The sequence below is a fragment of the Cyprinodon variegatus genome, unplaced genomic scaffold (assembly GCF_000732505.1).
Source record: "Cyprinodon variegatus isolate N-32 unplaced genomic scaffold, C_variegatus-1.0 Scaffold44, whole genome shotgun sequence".
In the NCBI taxonomy this organism is placed as follows: Eukaryota; Metazoa; Chordata; class Actinopteri; order Cyprinodontiformes; family Cyprinodontidae; genus Cyprinodon; species Cyprinodon variegatus.
The window spans coordinates 1,185,004-1,201,049 of record NW_015150497.1 but is presented as its reverse complement, the minus strand read 5'-3'; the positions used below and the strand labels follow the sequence as shown (position 1 = coordinate 1,201,049).

General features: G+C 36.8%; 1 protein-coding gene across 1 annotated transcript in view; it reads left to right on the top strand.

Moving 5' to 3' along the window:
- The first annotated feature begins 2,024 nt into the window (after positions 1 to 2,024).
- Positions 2,025 to 16,046, top strand: part of LOC107081943 — a 32,787-nt gene continuing 18,765 nt past the window's right edge. The window contains exons 1-2 of the mRNA XM_015370327.1: positions 2,025 to 2,356; positions 11,154 to 11,185. Coding sequence (XP_015225813.1) covers positions 2,307 to 2,356; positions 11,154 to 11,185 — 82 coding nt within the window. The 5' untranslated portion in view covers positions 2,025 to 2,306. The remainder of the gene's footprint in view (positions 2,357 to 11,153; positions 11,186 to 16,046) is intronic.

Below are 16,046 nucleotides of genomic sequence, written 5' to 3'. Positions count from 1 at the left end.
CATCCATCCATCCATCCATCTTCTCCCGTTTAGTCCTTGTTACATGGTGTTTTTTATTTTATTTTTTAATGTATTTGGGAGATAATCTTGAGACTTTATAAAGGATTCCAGTTTACTTTCAATTGTTTTTCTTTTTTCTCTACATTCTGATAATTTCCACCAATGGAAAAATAATGTGGTTTAGCTGCAACAAAGGGATTTAAAAAATGTAAGGAAAAAAAAAAAAATAAAAATAAAAAAAACAATAACACAGCTAAAGACTTTCAGAGCCCTTCTTTGGACTTGTTTATTTATATAATTTAACTATATTTATATAGTTTTAATGCATTGTATTTATGTTTGCTTTTATTCATGTTTTTTATTTTCTCAATAAAATTCATTTCAACAATTGACATTTTTACACAAAGTATTAAATGTAGGATTAGGATTTTAGAGAAATATTCTTTAAAATCAAGTCATAAATAAGTAAAGGGGTCTCGAAGTGTGAGCGTTGTGCGTTTTGTAGTCTGCTGCAGTTGCTGTCTGCCGCGCCCTCTAGCGGTCAATTAGTGTAATATAGCAACCTAGTTTCCCGCTCTTCTGAGCAGCCTCCATATAGGCGGCTCCACTCCCTATCGGGCAAAAAAACTGACTTGAAAAGCAAAATAAATAAAAATACATAAAGAAGAGCAAACCAACACAATGTTTTTTTCTTGTTATTTATCTTCACAAAACGACTTATTTCTAATTTACGCTTAGTTGGCAATGGGTGCGCTCCTTTTAGCAGTCAGCCAGGTATGAAGAAGCAAAGTGATGGCAGTGTTTCTTTAAAATTGGTAAATAAACAAAACAATTTGAAGACATTAGACAGTAAAATAAGCAGAAATTAAAATATACAATTTTTGAATTTTCTGGTATAGGAGAATAATTTACCTGAAAGCACTTAAATTTATTAAGGTGGTCATTAATCTCTTTCTACCCTTTGATTGCACAGCTGATCTCAGGGATCATCTCTCTGCAAGAACAACGCTATAAAGCAGTCACACAACTATTGTCTCCTATTAGAGCCTCATTTGCCATCTGAATGAAAATGTTTTTAAGCATAAAAAAATGATACAAGTGCCTATTTTGTATTATTTCAACACACCTTAATATTACAGGCACACATTCTTTAGTTTTTTTTCTTCTGTTTTAGAAAACAGAAAATATCAGCTGGATTTTTTTTGTCAGAATCAGAATCAGAATCGGGTTTATTGCCATTGTTAGTGAAGGAGTTCACAACTAGGAATTTTTTATGGTACAATCGTGCAACATGAAACATATAATATGAAATAGGTAAATAAAATTATAAAAATCTCTAAAAACACTGGGGTATAAGGCATGCAAAAAATATGCTAATATATACACTTAGGATAAAAATATGGATAAATATTTTTGTATGTAAAAATATGACAGAGTGAAGTATTTTATATAAATATATATATATTATTTGTTTTTTTTTTTATATAATCTTGTAGATGTTTTCGGCACTGGACAATTGTTTTCTTTGAACTTCAGATTTATACAATTAATTCTGACCCCTGTATGTTTACAGTATAAGCAGGCTGCTATTGTTTCGTTGAGCAGATGTTTTGTTGGTGGGCCATCCGGCTGGTGCGCCGGATGAAAAATAGTGCGAACCCCACTGATACTAAAGGAAGTCTTTAGGGTTATAAACGAATTTTGTTTCCTGTTCATACACACGCAAATCACATAAACACAACGCGTCTCACTATCCGTGGCCGCCCCAGATATAAAAATCACAAAGGTTCCTCACTGTACATCAAACCATGACTTAAAAAAAAAACACTTTTAAAGGCGGGCTGCTAATCTCCGCCCACTGCTTACACATTCATGCCGGTCAAAAAGCAGCGCCTCAACTGCGCAAATCTACAGATCATCAACGCAACCCGCTACGCTGATTTACTTGCAGTGGGCCTATACACATGGAGTTAGATCTGCGGTTTTTTTCCCCTCGGTGCAACACACAAACACCATTTTTTATGAAGAGACGATGCTGCAAATTGCAAAACGCGTGTGGATCTCCTGCGCAGGCTTGAAATACCGCTAAACGTCGTTTTTTTTTTTTTTTTTTTAAAGATATACACTCGAGATTTTGTTCACCTTTTGTTTACGGATACGCTGCATTCAATGTGACACGCGATGCAAGGAGCGCGAGCGGTTTAAGCGCCTTTAATGTAGATGAGGAGACAGCGTTGCCTCCTCTCAGGTGGTTCCAGTCAGAGGAGAAACCGCAGTCTGACTTGGGTTAGATTTCAGCTGGAGGGATGGTGGCGGAGATGGCCAACTATGGAGCAGCGTGCCACCTGGAAGACGGGTGAGTTCTTTTCCCACATTTAGGGAAACAAATTGATAAAATGTGGAGGTCTGGGTCGCTTCGATCACAGGAAGTGGTGTCTTTTGTTTGTTATCAAGCCAGGCTCATCCGTTTGTTCATTTGATACATTTTGGTGTGAAAATGAAAGTGTTACAAAGAGGAAGTCTTATTTCTTTGTTGCGTCTCTGTGGTCCACGCTGGTGTGTTTTTATACTAGATGAGTCATCAAGCTGCGTGAAAACAACAGCGTAAATATCGACATGCAGCTGCTTATGGACCCCGTCACTCACACCTGAATGGCCTTCTACGCTATTATGGTGTTGGATATGTGTTGATGCGAAAAGTTACTCTTAAAACCCAACTGATTTTTAAATAACTGACTGGACTGTATTTATACCCCAACACATGCCAGAGTTCAACGGGATGGTGAGCCGACAGTGGTACTTTTAATTACTATGTAAATAACTGTGTATAGTTCATTAGACGGTTGGTAAAAAAATACACTCGTATAATATAATTTAAACCGCAGTAAAGATGTTAAAGGAACGATGTATTTTTATGTTTTACACTACCGCTTGGAATTTTGGGTAATTCAGAGTGTTGTACTTCATATGGTGCCCAGATAATGTTGCTCACGGGCCTGTTGTTGTGTCGTTACGCCTTTGCGTGAAAAGAAAGGGTAAAATCTATTATTATTATTATTATTATTATTATTATTAACTGTAAACGATGTTTGTGACTCTTTAATAAATTATTTAAAAACTAAAAGCTACGTCTCTTTAAAAAAATACAATCAGCTTTAGGTTTACAGTTTATTAATGTAATTTGACATCATATTCAGATAATCTAGCTGCGCTTTAGGTGTGTTATCTTTTCAGATCATCATATATCATTGTTATTGTTAAACCCGGAGCAGCTGAGCTGATACTGATGACTCATTCTCTTCAGTGATATTCAAACCTGCACAGGATATGTTTGCATGAGGGACTGGATGGAAAAGTCCCAATATAACCTCACTGTAGCGACTTCGATCCACCAACAGAACAGGGGCAGAGCTAGAAGGGGGGCCAGGGGTCGCCATGGCCACCCTTACCCAATCTTACCCACCCCTTCCATTTTTTCTCTCTAATACAGACGGTGGCAGCAGTAATACTCTGAAGGGGAATGTTCAAACTCATTAAACATGTACAATTTTCATATATTAACAATTACTTTACAACAGAAACACTGTGGTTAATGCACGTGCACATCAATATACAAACATTAAAGATGATAAATACAGAATTCATGCTATTTTCAAAACTTAATTTTGAATTATTTGGGGGATAAAGATAAAATTATGTGTCTCTGCAAGTCATCTAGGAGTCTTAAGTGAAATCAGAGATAAATAACTACTTTAATAATAACTTAAACATTCATTAAATGTGAATATTAGTACATGTAAACATAATTTTTTTGCAGAATGACTATTGATAAAAGTAGGCAAGACAATGTAAAAGATCTTAGCCCCAGAACTATACCTGAAAGAATTTTGTCCACTATACCTTTAATTTAGACAGTATGGATGTTTAAATATCTGCATCTATTTGTTAGCAAAGGCTGTAGGAAAGTATAGTAAGTCTTTATTTAGAAAACATGCATGTTGTGGTTGTTCCTGCTGGAACAGTGTAGATTGACCCTGAGGTTCTGGCGCCTTTCGGCCTCCCCTCAATGTACATTGGTTATGGATTGGCCACCACTATTAGGATTTTCTGGCTACGCCTCTGCAACAGAGCCGCTGCTGGCTGAGATGTTTTGAGCGCTGTGACGCGTCTCCAAGAAGCCATCCTGACCCCCACTTGCTTTTTCTTTCTTATTTATTTTCCAAAAAATTACAAGTGATGACGACGGTCAACAGAAAACCTCCTCACCCAACTGCCTGTTGGGTTGGCTCCTATCTTCTAAAATAACACAGGACCACACCCCCTTAGCAATCACCCCAGCTGTGGGAAGATCTGAACACGCCACAAAAAAAATAAACAAAATATAAACCGTTAACTTTGGCTCTTACAATACCGGCCCCTAATTATTATCCTTTAAAATAATAATTACAAAACTTTAAGGTCTCAAAACTTAAAGACATTTCATTTGTTATTCAGTGCCACATTCACCAATACTATTACCCATATCACCAAGGTTGATCTGTGAATTTAATAGTCCATAGATCACTTGAGCAAGTCACTTGAAGAAGGCTGTCAGTCCAGCTGGTTTAATGTTCTCTGTCTCATATCAAAGACAGACTTTGTTAATGGCTCTATTTAAGAATCCAGTCCTTGTCTTGATCCGAAGATGACGAACAAATCCTTTTTTGTCCTGAGAAATCTCTTGAATGTCTCCGGGAATTAAGTCTTGTTTTGGGTTGCACCATTTCTGTCTTTGTTGCAGTTGTGGAAGATATTCCTTAGTTCATCTTTTCCAGAAAAATCCGACATATATTGGACTTTTCTCCATCTGCGGGGAGCATATAGGTCATTGTTTTGACAGCATCTTGGTGGAAGTGATGGTGTAGTTTTTAAAAAGCAACAGGTGGTTCGGAGTAAGCGCTTCTAGGTCATTTGGATCTGTAGAAGCCTTTGTGATGGGTCTAGAGTTCAGGATAGCTTCTGCTTCACATAACACTGTTCTGAGACCCACTTCATAGAGAGTGCACATTTAAAGTTAAATTAAGAACATTTCTCACAGATCTTATAGACCTTTCCCATACATCTTTTTTTGTTGCCTTATTTCAGATCAGATCTCCACTGCTACTACTGTTCTATAATTTCTGAATGCATCCATACTCCAACAGAATTCTAAATCACCTTCCTTGCATGTCAGCAACTTTTGCAAAAACATGATTGTTAAACATTCATTTAACTTAGGTGTCAGAGAAGGGTTGCTTCCAATGGTTGGATGCAACTAACATTTTAGGACTAAAAGGCCTTTTTACATGTTTTAAATCAGATTCTGACCTTGTATACGGAACCAGTGAAAACAGGTAGAAACAGAAGAGCCCACAGCTGCTCAGTTTTAGCTTCCCTACAGTTGTCAGCACTTAATCAAGGTATGGATTTTGAAATTTGGGGCAATAAAATGTTTATTATGGACATCATTCATACAGATTCTGCAGACTTAGATCACTGTTCATAGTGGTTTAATCTGGTCTGACATGTTTGTTTGATTAACCTTTTAAATGATTATATATATTTTTGTATTTTTTTCTTTACTCTTGGTTTGACTGTAAAACTGGCAATCTTGAAAAGCGCTTGATAACTAATTATCCCAGACTTACTTATGAAATCAACAACACATTTTTGTTTTATTCATTTTGCTTAAGTCAAACATATTCAAACTAATAGTTTGATTTTAGGCTGGTATTTTTTTAAAATTTCTGTATGCTTTGTTGTTATGGATGCAGCCTAACCGACTGTTGCTTATCTACACACAACGTCTCCTATCGGCGCTGTGTTTATGGGTTGCCTGCAGGAGCATAACACGTGTTGTCTGCAGGGACTCTGAGAAAAGAAGGAGGACTGAAGCACAGGGGAGCAGTGGAAGCGCTAGAACTTCCACAGGGAGGTTTTATTAAAAATATGTCAGACATACATTTTTCATAGCTACTTAACATTTGGTCATGTTATAACCTCAAACTTCACCTCTTTTTATTAGAATTTTATGCTTTAGACCAAGTCAAAGAATGAGTAGGTTTCATAATGTTATAATAAATAAATTATAAAGCATTTCATGTATTTGTATTTGGCCCCCTTTCTTTGAAACCCAATTAAAACCCAATGTCACCAACAGCCTTTAAATGTCATAAAATTAGAGGTTTGAGGGTGAATATTGGGAAACAGTTATATTAACCAGTTTGTAACTCTGGAAGCAAGGCTGCTCAACATCACCATGGCAACACCACTATGTGTAATCTTAATGGAGTGTTTAGAGTGCAGTAATTGTTGGCTGTTATTATAACCCAAGTGTTATGAACTTGGATTTTACATGCTAGTGGAATATTTATCCAGATGGCAGATGGACCAAGTGTCATGGCTGCACATCCCAACATGGGTCCCAAATGACATCGCTTTAAATCCTAAAGGCGGCATATTGTTTGAAGCATATTGGAGAAACAGTATTCATATCTTTGCCACGATTTCCTAATATTGTGAATCTCTGTCTAAAGGAGCTGCAGAGACCCGCAGCTTTAACTGGTAGACTCTGTTTACGGTACAAATAATAGTTTTGTCCTTGCTGAAAGACAGCCGTAAAAGTTTCCAATGTAAAGTTGAAAACAAGCCATTTAGAGGACACGGTAACCCTGTAGAAGAAGGAGCTCTGTTCAAAATAAGACTTTATGTATGGACTAACATTGCATGTAACTGCAGAGGCCTAATTGGCGTGTAATTATGCGCATCCCTATGTTGTGGGCATACAATAGAAAAAAGGAAGCTGAGTACAGCTGATGAGAAGTTGCATGAAGGTAAATTTATTGCAGGGTAATTTTGGCAGAAAAGCAGTTTGAGGGTTTAAAAAACTCACCTATAGGCAGAGGCTCACCTTCCAACAGCACGACAAACCAAACCTGAGCTACAAAGGATTTGTTTTCTTCAAGTACTAGGAATGTACATGTGAAACTATTTGGAAATTGATGCTTATAGAGCTCTCCATACACTCAGGCTGAGCTTAAACAATTTCTGCAATGAAAAGACATCAGTATAACTCAGTCTCCAGTTGTTCTTTAGCAGAAAATCTGTTGGAGGTTCACACTCCAGATCAAAGTATAATCACGTGTTGGAATAGTTTGGTTAAAGTCAGACCTGATGCTTTCAACTTTTTATTTAAAAAAGTCAATTTAACATATCTTCTGCTTTACAATATTGTGATGCTGTGTATTATTCTGTGGATTCAAATCTCAGTCAAAACCTCTGCAGGCTGATGGTAACATGACTCAGCAGTTTGATAGGTTTGGAGGCATTTTACTTTTGTTACACGCTGTATAATCTGGACAATAGTTGAATTGTCATCAGTTGTGACATCTGGGTTATTTACTATAATGTCAACCGACAACAAAGCATTTAAAGCCAACATGAAACTAAAGACTCAACTGTCTGATATTAGAAGTGGAATGATGCACTATGGGAAGAGTTTGTAAAATAAATAAGAGCAAAGAAGTGAACTTAGACAGGGCGTGTTTTTCACCAAAGCCCACATCTCTCAGAGGAAGTGATGATTACCCAGGCAACTAATGAGATCCATGCGACAGTTGTAGTGTTACTACTTGGCAGAGGTGCTAGCAAGATGACCCTGAGAGACGGAGTGAGAGAGAAAACACAGTTTCCTGGAGATGTTTTATAGAACAAAAAAGGAAGCAGCCGCTTCTTATCAGGATAAACAGGTGCCAGATGAAATACCCCCTTCTTCCTGAGTCATCATTTGGCATATGGTTGGTTAACATTTTTACAGCCATGGGAGAGAAACAGGAAAAGAGAATGATGTACTGCATCACCACGCCTCATTGTGGGTTTTTTTCACTCTGCTTCTTGCTCCTAATAGAAGTCAGACATGTTTCCTCTTGTTGAAGCTTGCATTGTATCAGCAGGTTGTCCAGCTCGTGTTCTCAGAAAAAAAGTATGTGAAACATTAAACTAATCAGAGTCACTTTATTTCTAAATAACCTTCCAGTCAGGAACGTTGGAGCATGTGCAGCTTTACATTTCTCACATAATCTACGAGGGTTAATGCATATAAGTAATGCTCCTGACCCACTTCCAGATGTTTGATTGAGCTGAAATTTTGCATGTTACGTTATTTAAATCTCTATAGATTAAGTAGCAAATTACAGCTCTGAACTATTTGTGGTTTCTGCGTTATAGGTGTTTAAACTTACATAATAATGTGAGAACGTTTTTGCTTTGTTTCAAACTTAATTGATTGATTGATAAACTTTATTGATCTCAGAGTGGAGAAATTTGCTCATCACATCAGCTTAAATAGTCCAAAGATAAGAATAATGTGCCAAAGGAAGAAAAAAGGTGCATAGATATATACAGTATATACAGTGCGTCCACATATAACAGCTTTTTTTAATAATAGGACTGACTATACAGGGTTATTGCTCAGGGTGTTTACATGGGTGTTTATAAAGATGGATATTTCTATTTTTATATATTCAGTTAGTGCACTGGTGTCAAATATAGAGAAACAGGGTATCAAAACTTGTTCAACTTCTTAAAAAATAGACTTTATAATCTGGTCAGTAATAAAAGTAGAACAATAGATCGGCCAGCTGATATTTTTTTGGCTTATATGTGTATTTTTTCTTGTATTGGCATACATACATGCATTCATTAGCGCATTAAACAGCCATACCATTAGATCAAGTGAAGAGTAAGCATTGCTACTTTCTTCATTTCCTCTCCATCTTTTCTTTCTTACTTTTCTTTGATTAAATTCAGAACTCTATAACATTGTTATATCAGCAAGTTGTTTTTATTATGCAAATGGAGGAAGAAAAAGGAGAATTGCCTTTAAAAAAAATCAATCATATATCCAGTTCTAAGCTTAAAAATAAGATGTTTGCTGTAAAACTATAATAGTCTTACTAAAAAGTTATTGAAGATCTAACTTGTAATGTAATCCAGTCAAGTTAAATTAGCCTTACAAAATGGTTGATTCCCTTTGGGTTTTGCAGCGGATGCGTTGAAGGACTAAAACTTCAACGTAACTGCATGATCTGTATTAAAAGGAGCAAACAGAAGAAGAATGCAATTAGCATTATGCTGTTATGTTGATGTGTTTCCAGAGGAGAGGGTTCTTTCCCAGCAGGGGAGGGGGCTTCTTTAACAAAACCCCACAGAGTCGATTTTATGCAGATCATGTGGATCTGTTTGAGTTTTCAATAATTCTGAGTCATTTTGTACCTTAATTCTTAAACATTCATATTTCTGCTGTGTTTTTTTTCTAAAGGATTGTGGGTAATCCTAAAAATGCATTTTTACAATGCTCATTATTTTTTTATTTTTTTAAACGACCGTTTTACTCACATAGAACATTTGTTTCCTTAACACACAGATGCTTTAAATAGATAAATGAATCAGAATTTTTGAAACTTTTCTCTTTAAGGTTTTAATCTAGTTTCAAGTTCTTCTTTTACCTCTCAAAGCCCGTCCAATCGTCCGCGTTTATAGCGTTTAAAACTAATAACTCAGAATGCATGAAAATTACACTGGTAAAATGTTTACCAATATAGACATGTTAGACATCGTTGGAAAGCTTAGATTCTCCACAATATGTTTATTTAATGGACACAGCGAGCACCAAAGCATAATTAACACAGATATAGCAGCATGTCAAAATGTAAACATGACAATGGAGCCACAACAACATGCATTTTGAAGGCAATTGTTTGTACCCCATTCGTCCATAAGATTCCAGATTAAAGGTAATCCAGAGTAATCATAATAAAATATTCCATGATGAGAAAATTGCAAGATAACGACGTCAGAAAAGTTAGCTGGTCATAGCTAATACTTCTTGCTAATATTTACTTCCTAATACTTATTTCCTTAGTTGTTTGCCCGCTATGTTTGGTATGTTGCTTCACATCATCTTCTTACCTACAAGACAAAAGTATTCATATCTTTGTATGACTTGATTTGAGTCAGGGATGAAGTATCACAAGCGCTCCTTGCCTGTCAGCCAATGACGCACCGAGTAGAGCGATATTACGCCTCATATAGTCCTGCTGTTGTTGGTTAGGACCACATGGGCAGTTTGTAGCCGATGAAATAAGGTTTTAAACAAGGGTAGACATGGCTGGGTTGCATAAAGAAGAGCTGTATAACCGGCTTGCGTAAGAGTGAAATACACTACTGAGGCTGGATCAGTGCGCACAGTTCGAAGCTAAATAATAACAATGGTCCCATAGTTTTGACTTTTGGATGCTGATTTTGTTTGATTACAATGCCTAAGGCCGAAAAACAAAAAACAAAAATAACGTTCAGAAAAGGTCCTGGAGCTTATTTTAGCTTGAAAAGCAGCAGTTTCTCTATTTGTTTTAAATAGATTTTTGTGTTATTTTAGGTTTATAAATGTTACATTTTGTTATATACACAGATTCTGAAACAAAAAAAAAATTGGAACAATGCTTCAGTGTTATTCTATGGGTCAAATAGTTGAGGATAAGAATTTGGCGCAATTTGGAGACGTTTGGAGACGCTGCTAACACCAAAAGTTCAAAGCCTAACAGCTTAGGAACTGTTATAGCTAGAGGTCTGACATTTTCTACATTTGTGGTTGACATGATTTGTTCCAAATCATGTCAACAAAAAAGACCTATTATTTTCGAGAATAAAAAAACAACTCTGAGTCATGTTTGAACTAATGCAGCTTAGGCTGTGTTTTACTCACCCAATTTCATTTACATTTTTTTAGAAACTAGAAGGTGTTAGCTTTCAAATTATCTATCACACATGTAATTGAGCTCACGGTTCCTCAGTTGTTTGCTTTTCCAATTGGGTATGCTAAATAGGCGAGGGTTACTTCAAATGAGGCGGGTGTTAAGAACTGAAACTTGACAAAGTGAAACATTTTCTTGGGAACACGCATTCTTTCCCACAGGATGAATATGAGATTATTTTTTACTCACTTCACACTTTACATGACTGTCCATAAACAGAAGCAGAGACATAAAGATCATGCATATGGATAGTACTATCCACCATTATACCGTTCGTACTTTGAGTTGCTGTTTTACAATTTTTTTTTCTCTCTTGTCTTGCAGAGACACAGAGGTTCCTGCCCTGGAGAGCAAAGGTAGAGTCACTTTCATTCTGTCCCTTTTTTTATTGCCGTTAACGTCTGTGTTTACTTTCACTTTTTCAGGGAGAACATATCTCCTACTTCCTTATTTCTTTTCCCCTTTACATAAGTCTTTGTTTCCATACAGTTTGCCTAAAAGGACTGAACTGTGCTTGGACAGTCATTTTAATGTTTGTTTTCAGTTGTCTTGTGTATTATGGGGTCAGTTTTATTACAATTCTCTACAAGCACCAAATAAACACAGGAAAAGGTTATTTTAAATGAGTTAACAAAAATAAAATTATAAGATATATATTGTAGTTGTATTTTAGATATTCATTTTGTACTTTGATGGCAGCCACAATTCATTTAGGATCATCCAACCTTTGCACACTTGATGGTTCCTCACATTCTCCATTACAGAAACACTGCAGGGTGAGAATCACCAGCCCTTGGTTTGCAGTCCCTTGTAAAAGCATTATTGTACTTCATTAGTAACATATATTTGAGAAATTTAAGCTGCCTGTAAACACAGCTGCTTAGAGCTTTGTTAGAGCATATTATTGACACAGCAGGTGGCTCTGAGTGAGAGCGATGGTAGAAGTATTTAAAACGGGTGTAGTTTCTAAAGCAATATCACAAAACATTAAAGCTCAGTTCATTCCACATCTGAGGATGGGAAGAAGATGGTATTGTAACGATAGGATTGTAACATGCAAAACACTGCAGATAATCAACATAAAATTTTACCCAGAACCCACCATCTCTATATAAAACATGGTGGTGGCAGGATCATGCTGTGGGTATAACTGTTTTCAGGAAGTGCAGGGTGTCTGATTAAAGCTGTTGGGAACATGAAGGGGAGTAAATACTGGATAATCCTGAAAGAAAATCTTAAAGCTGATTTAAGACTTGATGCTGCAGCTAAAAGTTGTCCTCCCTTCTGGAAACTGGCCATCAAAAGGAAAAATGGAGCGGTTTAAAAAAAAAAAAAAAAATCAGATTGGCTCCGTCAAAGTCCAGACCCACATCCAGCTTAAAATCTGTGGTAAGACTTGGACAGAAAATCTCCACCAATGGGCAGTAATGTCTGAGATAAACATCTTCTCAAAGCAGTTGTTGCTGTAATTAAAGCAAGCAGAGCAAGTGAACTAAAATGAAGGCCTCATTTTTTAGATTGCTTGGAAACGCTTTAAGAAGTGATAAGTGATAATCTGTTTTTTTAACAGCAAATAAAATGCAGTGAAGATTGTCTGCGTATTCTGACAGTGAAACAGTAAAACAGTTAAGATATATTTTTTGCAAAGCACTACTCCTAATTCCTAGGTTTTAACAACAAAATAGTATTGATGTGTGGAGACAGAAATGTGTACATAGACAATGTTGGGAGAAGCATAGTCTTTCAAATGTAATATTAATATAACACAGCCTATGAGAGATTTTAGTCTGTGATCTACTGTAGTAACTGCCTTACACTGAATAACTTTACTTTTATAAGATTGCAATCCTTTGCTCAGTTTTCAGATTTTACTTTCACAAGTGTAGCAGTATGGCAATTGCCAAATTGCTCCACTTGTTTCATGCATATTAATTGCTTTATCATAATTATGCAGGGAGTTTTACAGTTTATATGGACACTGCAATGTAAATAGAGCAGAAAAACAGAAGAAGAAAAAGGAAAAAAAAAGAGAAAAGATGAAAGAAAGAGGACATAGAAAGGAGACAACCGAAAGACATGGTATGAGACATACAATAAAGCAACACCTTAAAACTATCGCTGAAGTAATATTATTAAGTCTGACATATACTCATTTTTACGTGAAGATATGAATGTAGGCTTTTTGTATGGAAGTGAATCTCTGAGTACCTTGAACCAGGCTCCTGTAATTGTTTGTGAGGGTGCACTTGTGCATGTAAAGTTTATCCATAGAGAAAATGCTCAATAGTGGTTGTGGAGAGCCGAAAAGGGCGCACCCCCCAGAGCATGGGGTGCGCCGGTAGACCCAAAGCCCCAGACGCCCAAAGCGACTTCAAGAGCGAAGGCACCAAGGAGGGGCCAGCCCAGGAAATCAGACCCCCACCAAGGGAGGAGGAAAGACAGCCCCGAGGAAGCCCCCCATCCACCGCAGTGCCTGAGCCGCGGTGACGAGTCCTCGGGCTCAGCCGGCAGCCGGCCACCCTGAAGTGAATCCAGTCCTGGGCACCAGGGATCCAAAGCCCCAGGGGCGCCAGACCCCCTGACAGGAGCCCCAGCAAGGCCCCGGCCAACCGGGGCCCGCTGAGAGGCCAGTAGCCACCCAGGCAACCACCCCCAGACCCTGAGCTCCACCAGTGCACCGGCGAGTTTTGTTATCCTGATCCCTCTGTAATCATAGATGGTGGAAATTCACGCCTCAAGGGAGATCACACTCACTTTTTTAGTAAATTGAAAGCTAAAGGCAGGAAGAATAAAAAAGATCTGTTTAAGTTGGCAATGTTAGATGTGGAATTTAATGGAAAAAAACAACAACAAATGTTGAATTGAAAAGTTAACTAAGGTGTTTAGCTCTTCAAGTAGACAAGTGGCACAACTGCATCAGATGGCAAATATCTAAAGTGGACCCTGATAGGAGGGTTGCAGAACAGCAGACTTGAGACACCTGTAACATATCTGGCACCAGCTTTGCGTGCAGGTAAAGCCATTTGTGTGCATGCAAATTCTCTGTAGGTAGGGCATTGCCATTGTCTCCAAAGCAAACATCTTCATTAGCTTATCCGTGTGTTTATCTTTCTGTCTGTGTACAGGAAAACTTGAAAAGTTAGGAACTGATTTTAATGAAATTTGTACCAGAGATGTGCTTCATGGAAAGTTCATGACATTTTGATATGATCTACATTCAATCCAGATAGAGGATTTTTTAAAAGGATTCTTTAACATTAAGATAGTGATTAATGTAGGAAAGAAGCAGTTCCCCCTTATACCAGAGGGTGGCAGCAGTGACTATTGACAAGTGTACAGTAGGTCACAATATTATGCTTGAGGGAAGTCTGTGCTCTCTAAGTGCTTTTCTAATTTTCTTAGGGTATATATATATATATATATATATATATATCATTTCTCCCTGCCTTAGATCCTGGGTGCTCTGGTAAATATTTCTTGTTTTGTTTTCGTGCATTCTAATTTTTTGCAATATTTTTATTGGACTGTAAATCTTTGCTAATCATTAGTCTTTATTGTGTTATCTGCCATAAACTGCAAAGACAATGGACAGAATTGTCTCATAAAGATAATGAAATACAAAGACCTTTTATCTGTCATCAAAGAGAGAACTGCGCTTTAGAAAGTTGTTTACTAACTGCGTGGCATTTCAAAGTCCCTTACAGGTCAACAATTTACTCAAGTACAGAGCATCAGAGAAAACCAATCCTTGCCCCTCAGTCATTCTTTATAAAATGAACAAAACTATTAAAAACATTTGCTAAAAGTCAAATTTCTAAGTATTTATTTCTTCAGTCTTTTTTCACGTTTCTATTTGCAACCACCCATTTTTTGCCAAATGAATCAAGCAAATGATTACTTTCATTTAATGGCAGCGCAGGATTCCTTTGTCATTTTGTTTAATCGACACAAAGTAAAGGACGACTGTGGGTGGAAGGAAAATGTTTGACCTTTTTATTTTTCTTTGTCTTGAAAAGTAATATCTGAAAGTGTGGGGGGCATCTCTATTAATCAAACCGATGTCCCCAAATTAAATGCAATTCAACCAACTAATTTGTCACCTATTCAGTAAATGGAGTCCATCTGCATAAGCTTTAATCTTAGTATAAATTAACTTTTTCTGTAAAGGGCTATCAGACATCATTAGGAATAAAGTGCACAGCAGGTGTGTCACAGCAAAAGATTTGAAGAAATTTAAAGCAAGGTTACGTTCAGACAAAATCCCATGCTTGTAGAACTCTCAGAGGTCTTTTAAAACCATCATCTAAACAAAAAGATTAAGAACTAAATGCAGCTGTACCAAAACATCACCTAAACTAGTTGAATAGTGTGGAAGAGCATTAAACATAGAAATAGCAGACAGGCCCATAGTAACACTGTAGAAGCTGCAGAGCGCAGAATAAAGAATCTGCAATAAAGACATTGTCAGAATTGCTGTCAGTGTCCTCTAGATATTATAAGATCATATAACTAATAGCATTATATGTATTTCATTAAACAGTTGTACAGGTTAATATCTTGTTATTTAGGACTATATTACCAAGTACCGATTAAATCCAACTGCAGCGTCACTCATGGTTTTGCAGAGTTAGCCACACCCATTGCCAACTAGTCAGTCAGTAGGATCTTATTTCAAAATCCGCAAAAGTGCTTCCTTATTATAGTTGAGTTGTTCTTGGTTAAGTTATTTAAGTTATGCTTAATTATTACACAAATAAATCAGATGAACCCAAAGGTTTATGTTTAATGTACCAAAAAAAAAATATATAAAAAAATAGAATATGTTACAGTTACTTTTAGCAGACATTTTACAAAATAACGAGTTTCGCTCTTACATTAATTAATTACTTTCAACATTTGGGTTTACAGTGTGAAGGAAAGGAAGTTGCATAGAGCTAAATAAGGGGCAATCCTGGGGAAGACTTACAGCTGTAATTCTACTGAAACGATGTTCTGCAAAGTGTTGACTAAAGAAAACTAAAGACAAATGTGTGCCACACTTTTCTATTTACAAAAGTGACAAAATAGAAAATATTTATATTTATTAAATACTTCTGCTATGTACTCTGGTTATAGCTGTAGCTATGTTTTTGACCAGCAGATGGCAGGCTTGCACACATTTCTAACTCTGAAGCTGTACACAGCCTCTGCATTTGTGCAGGCATGTGAATAGTCTCC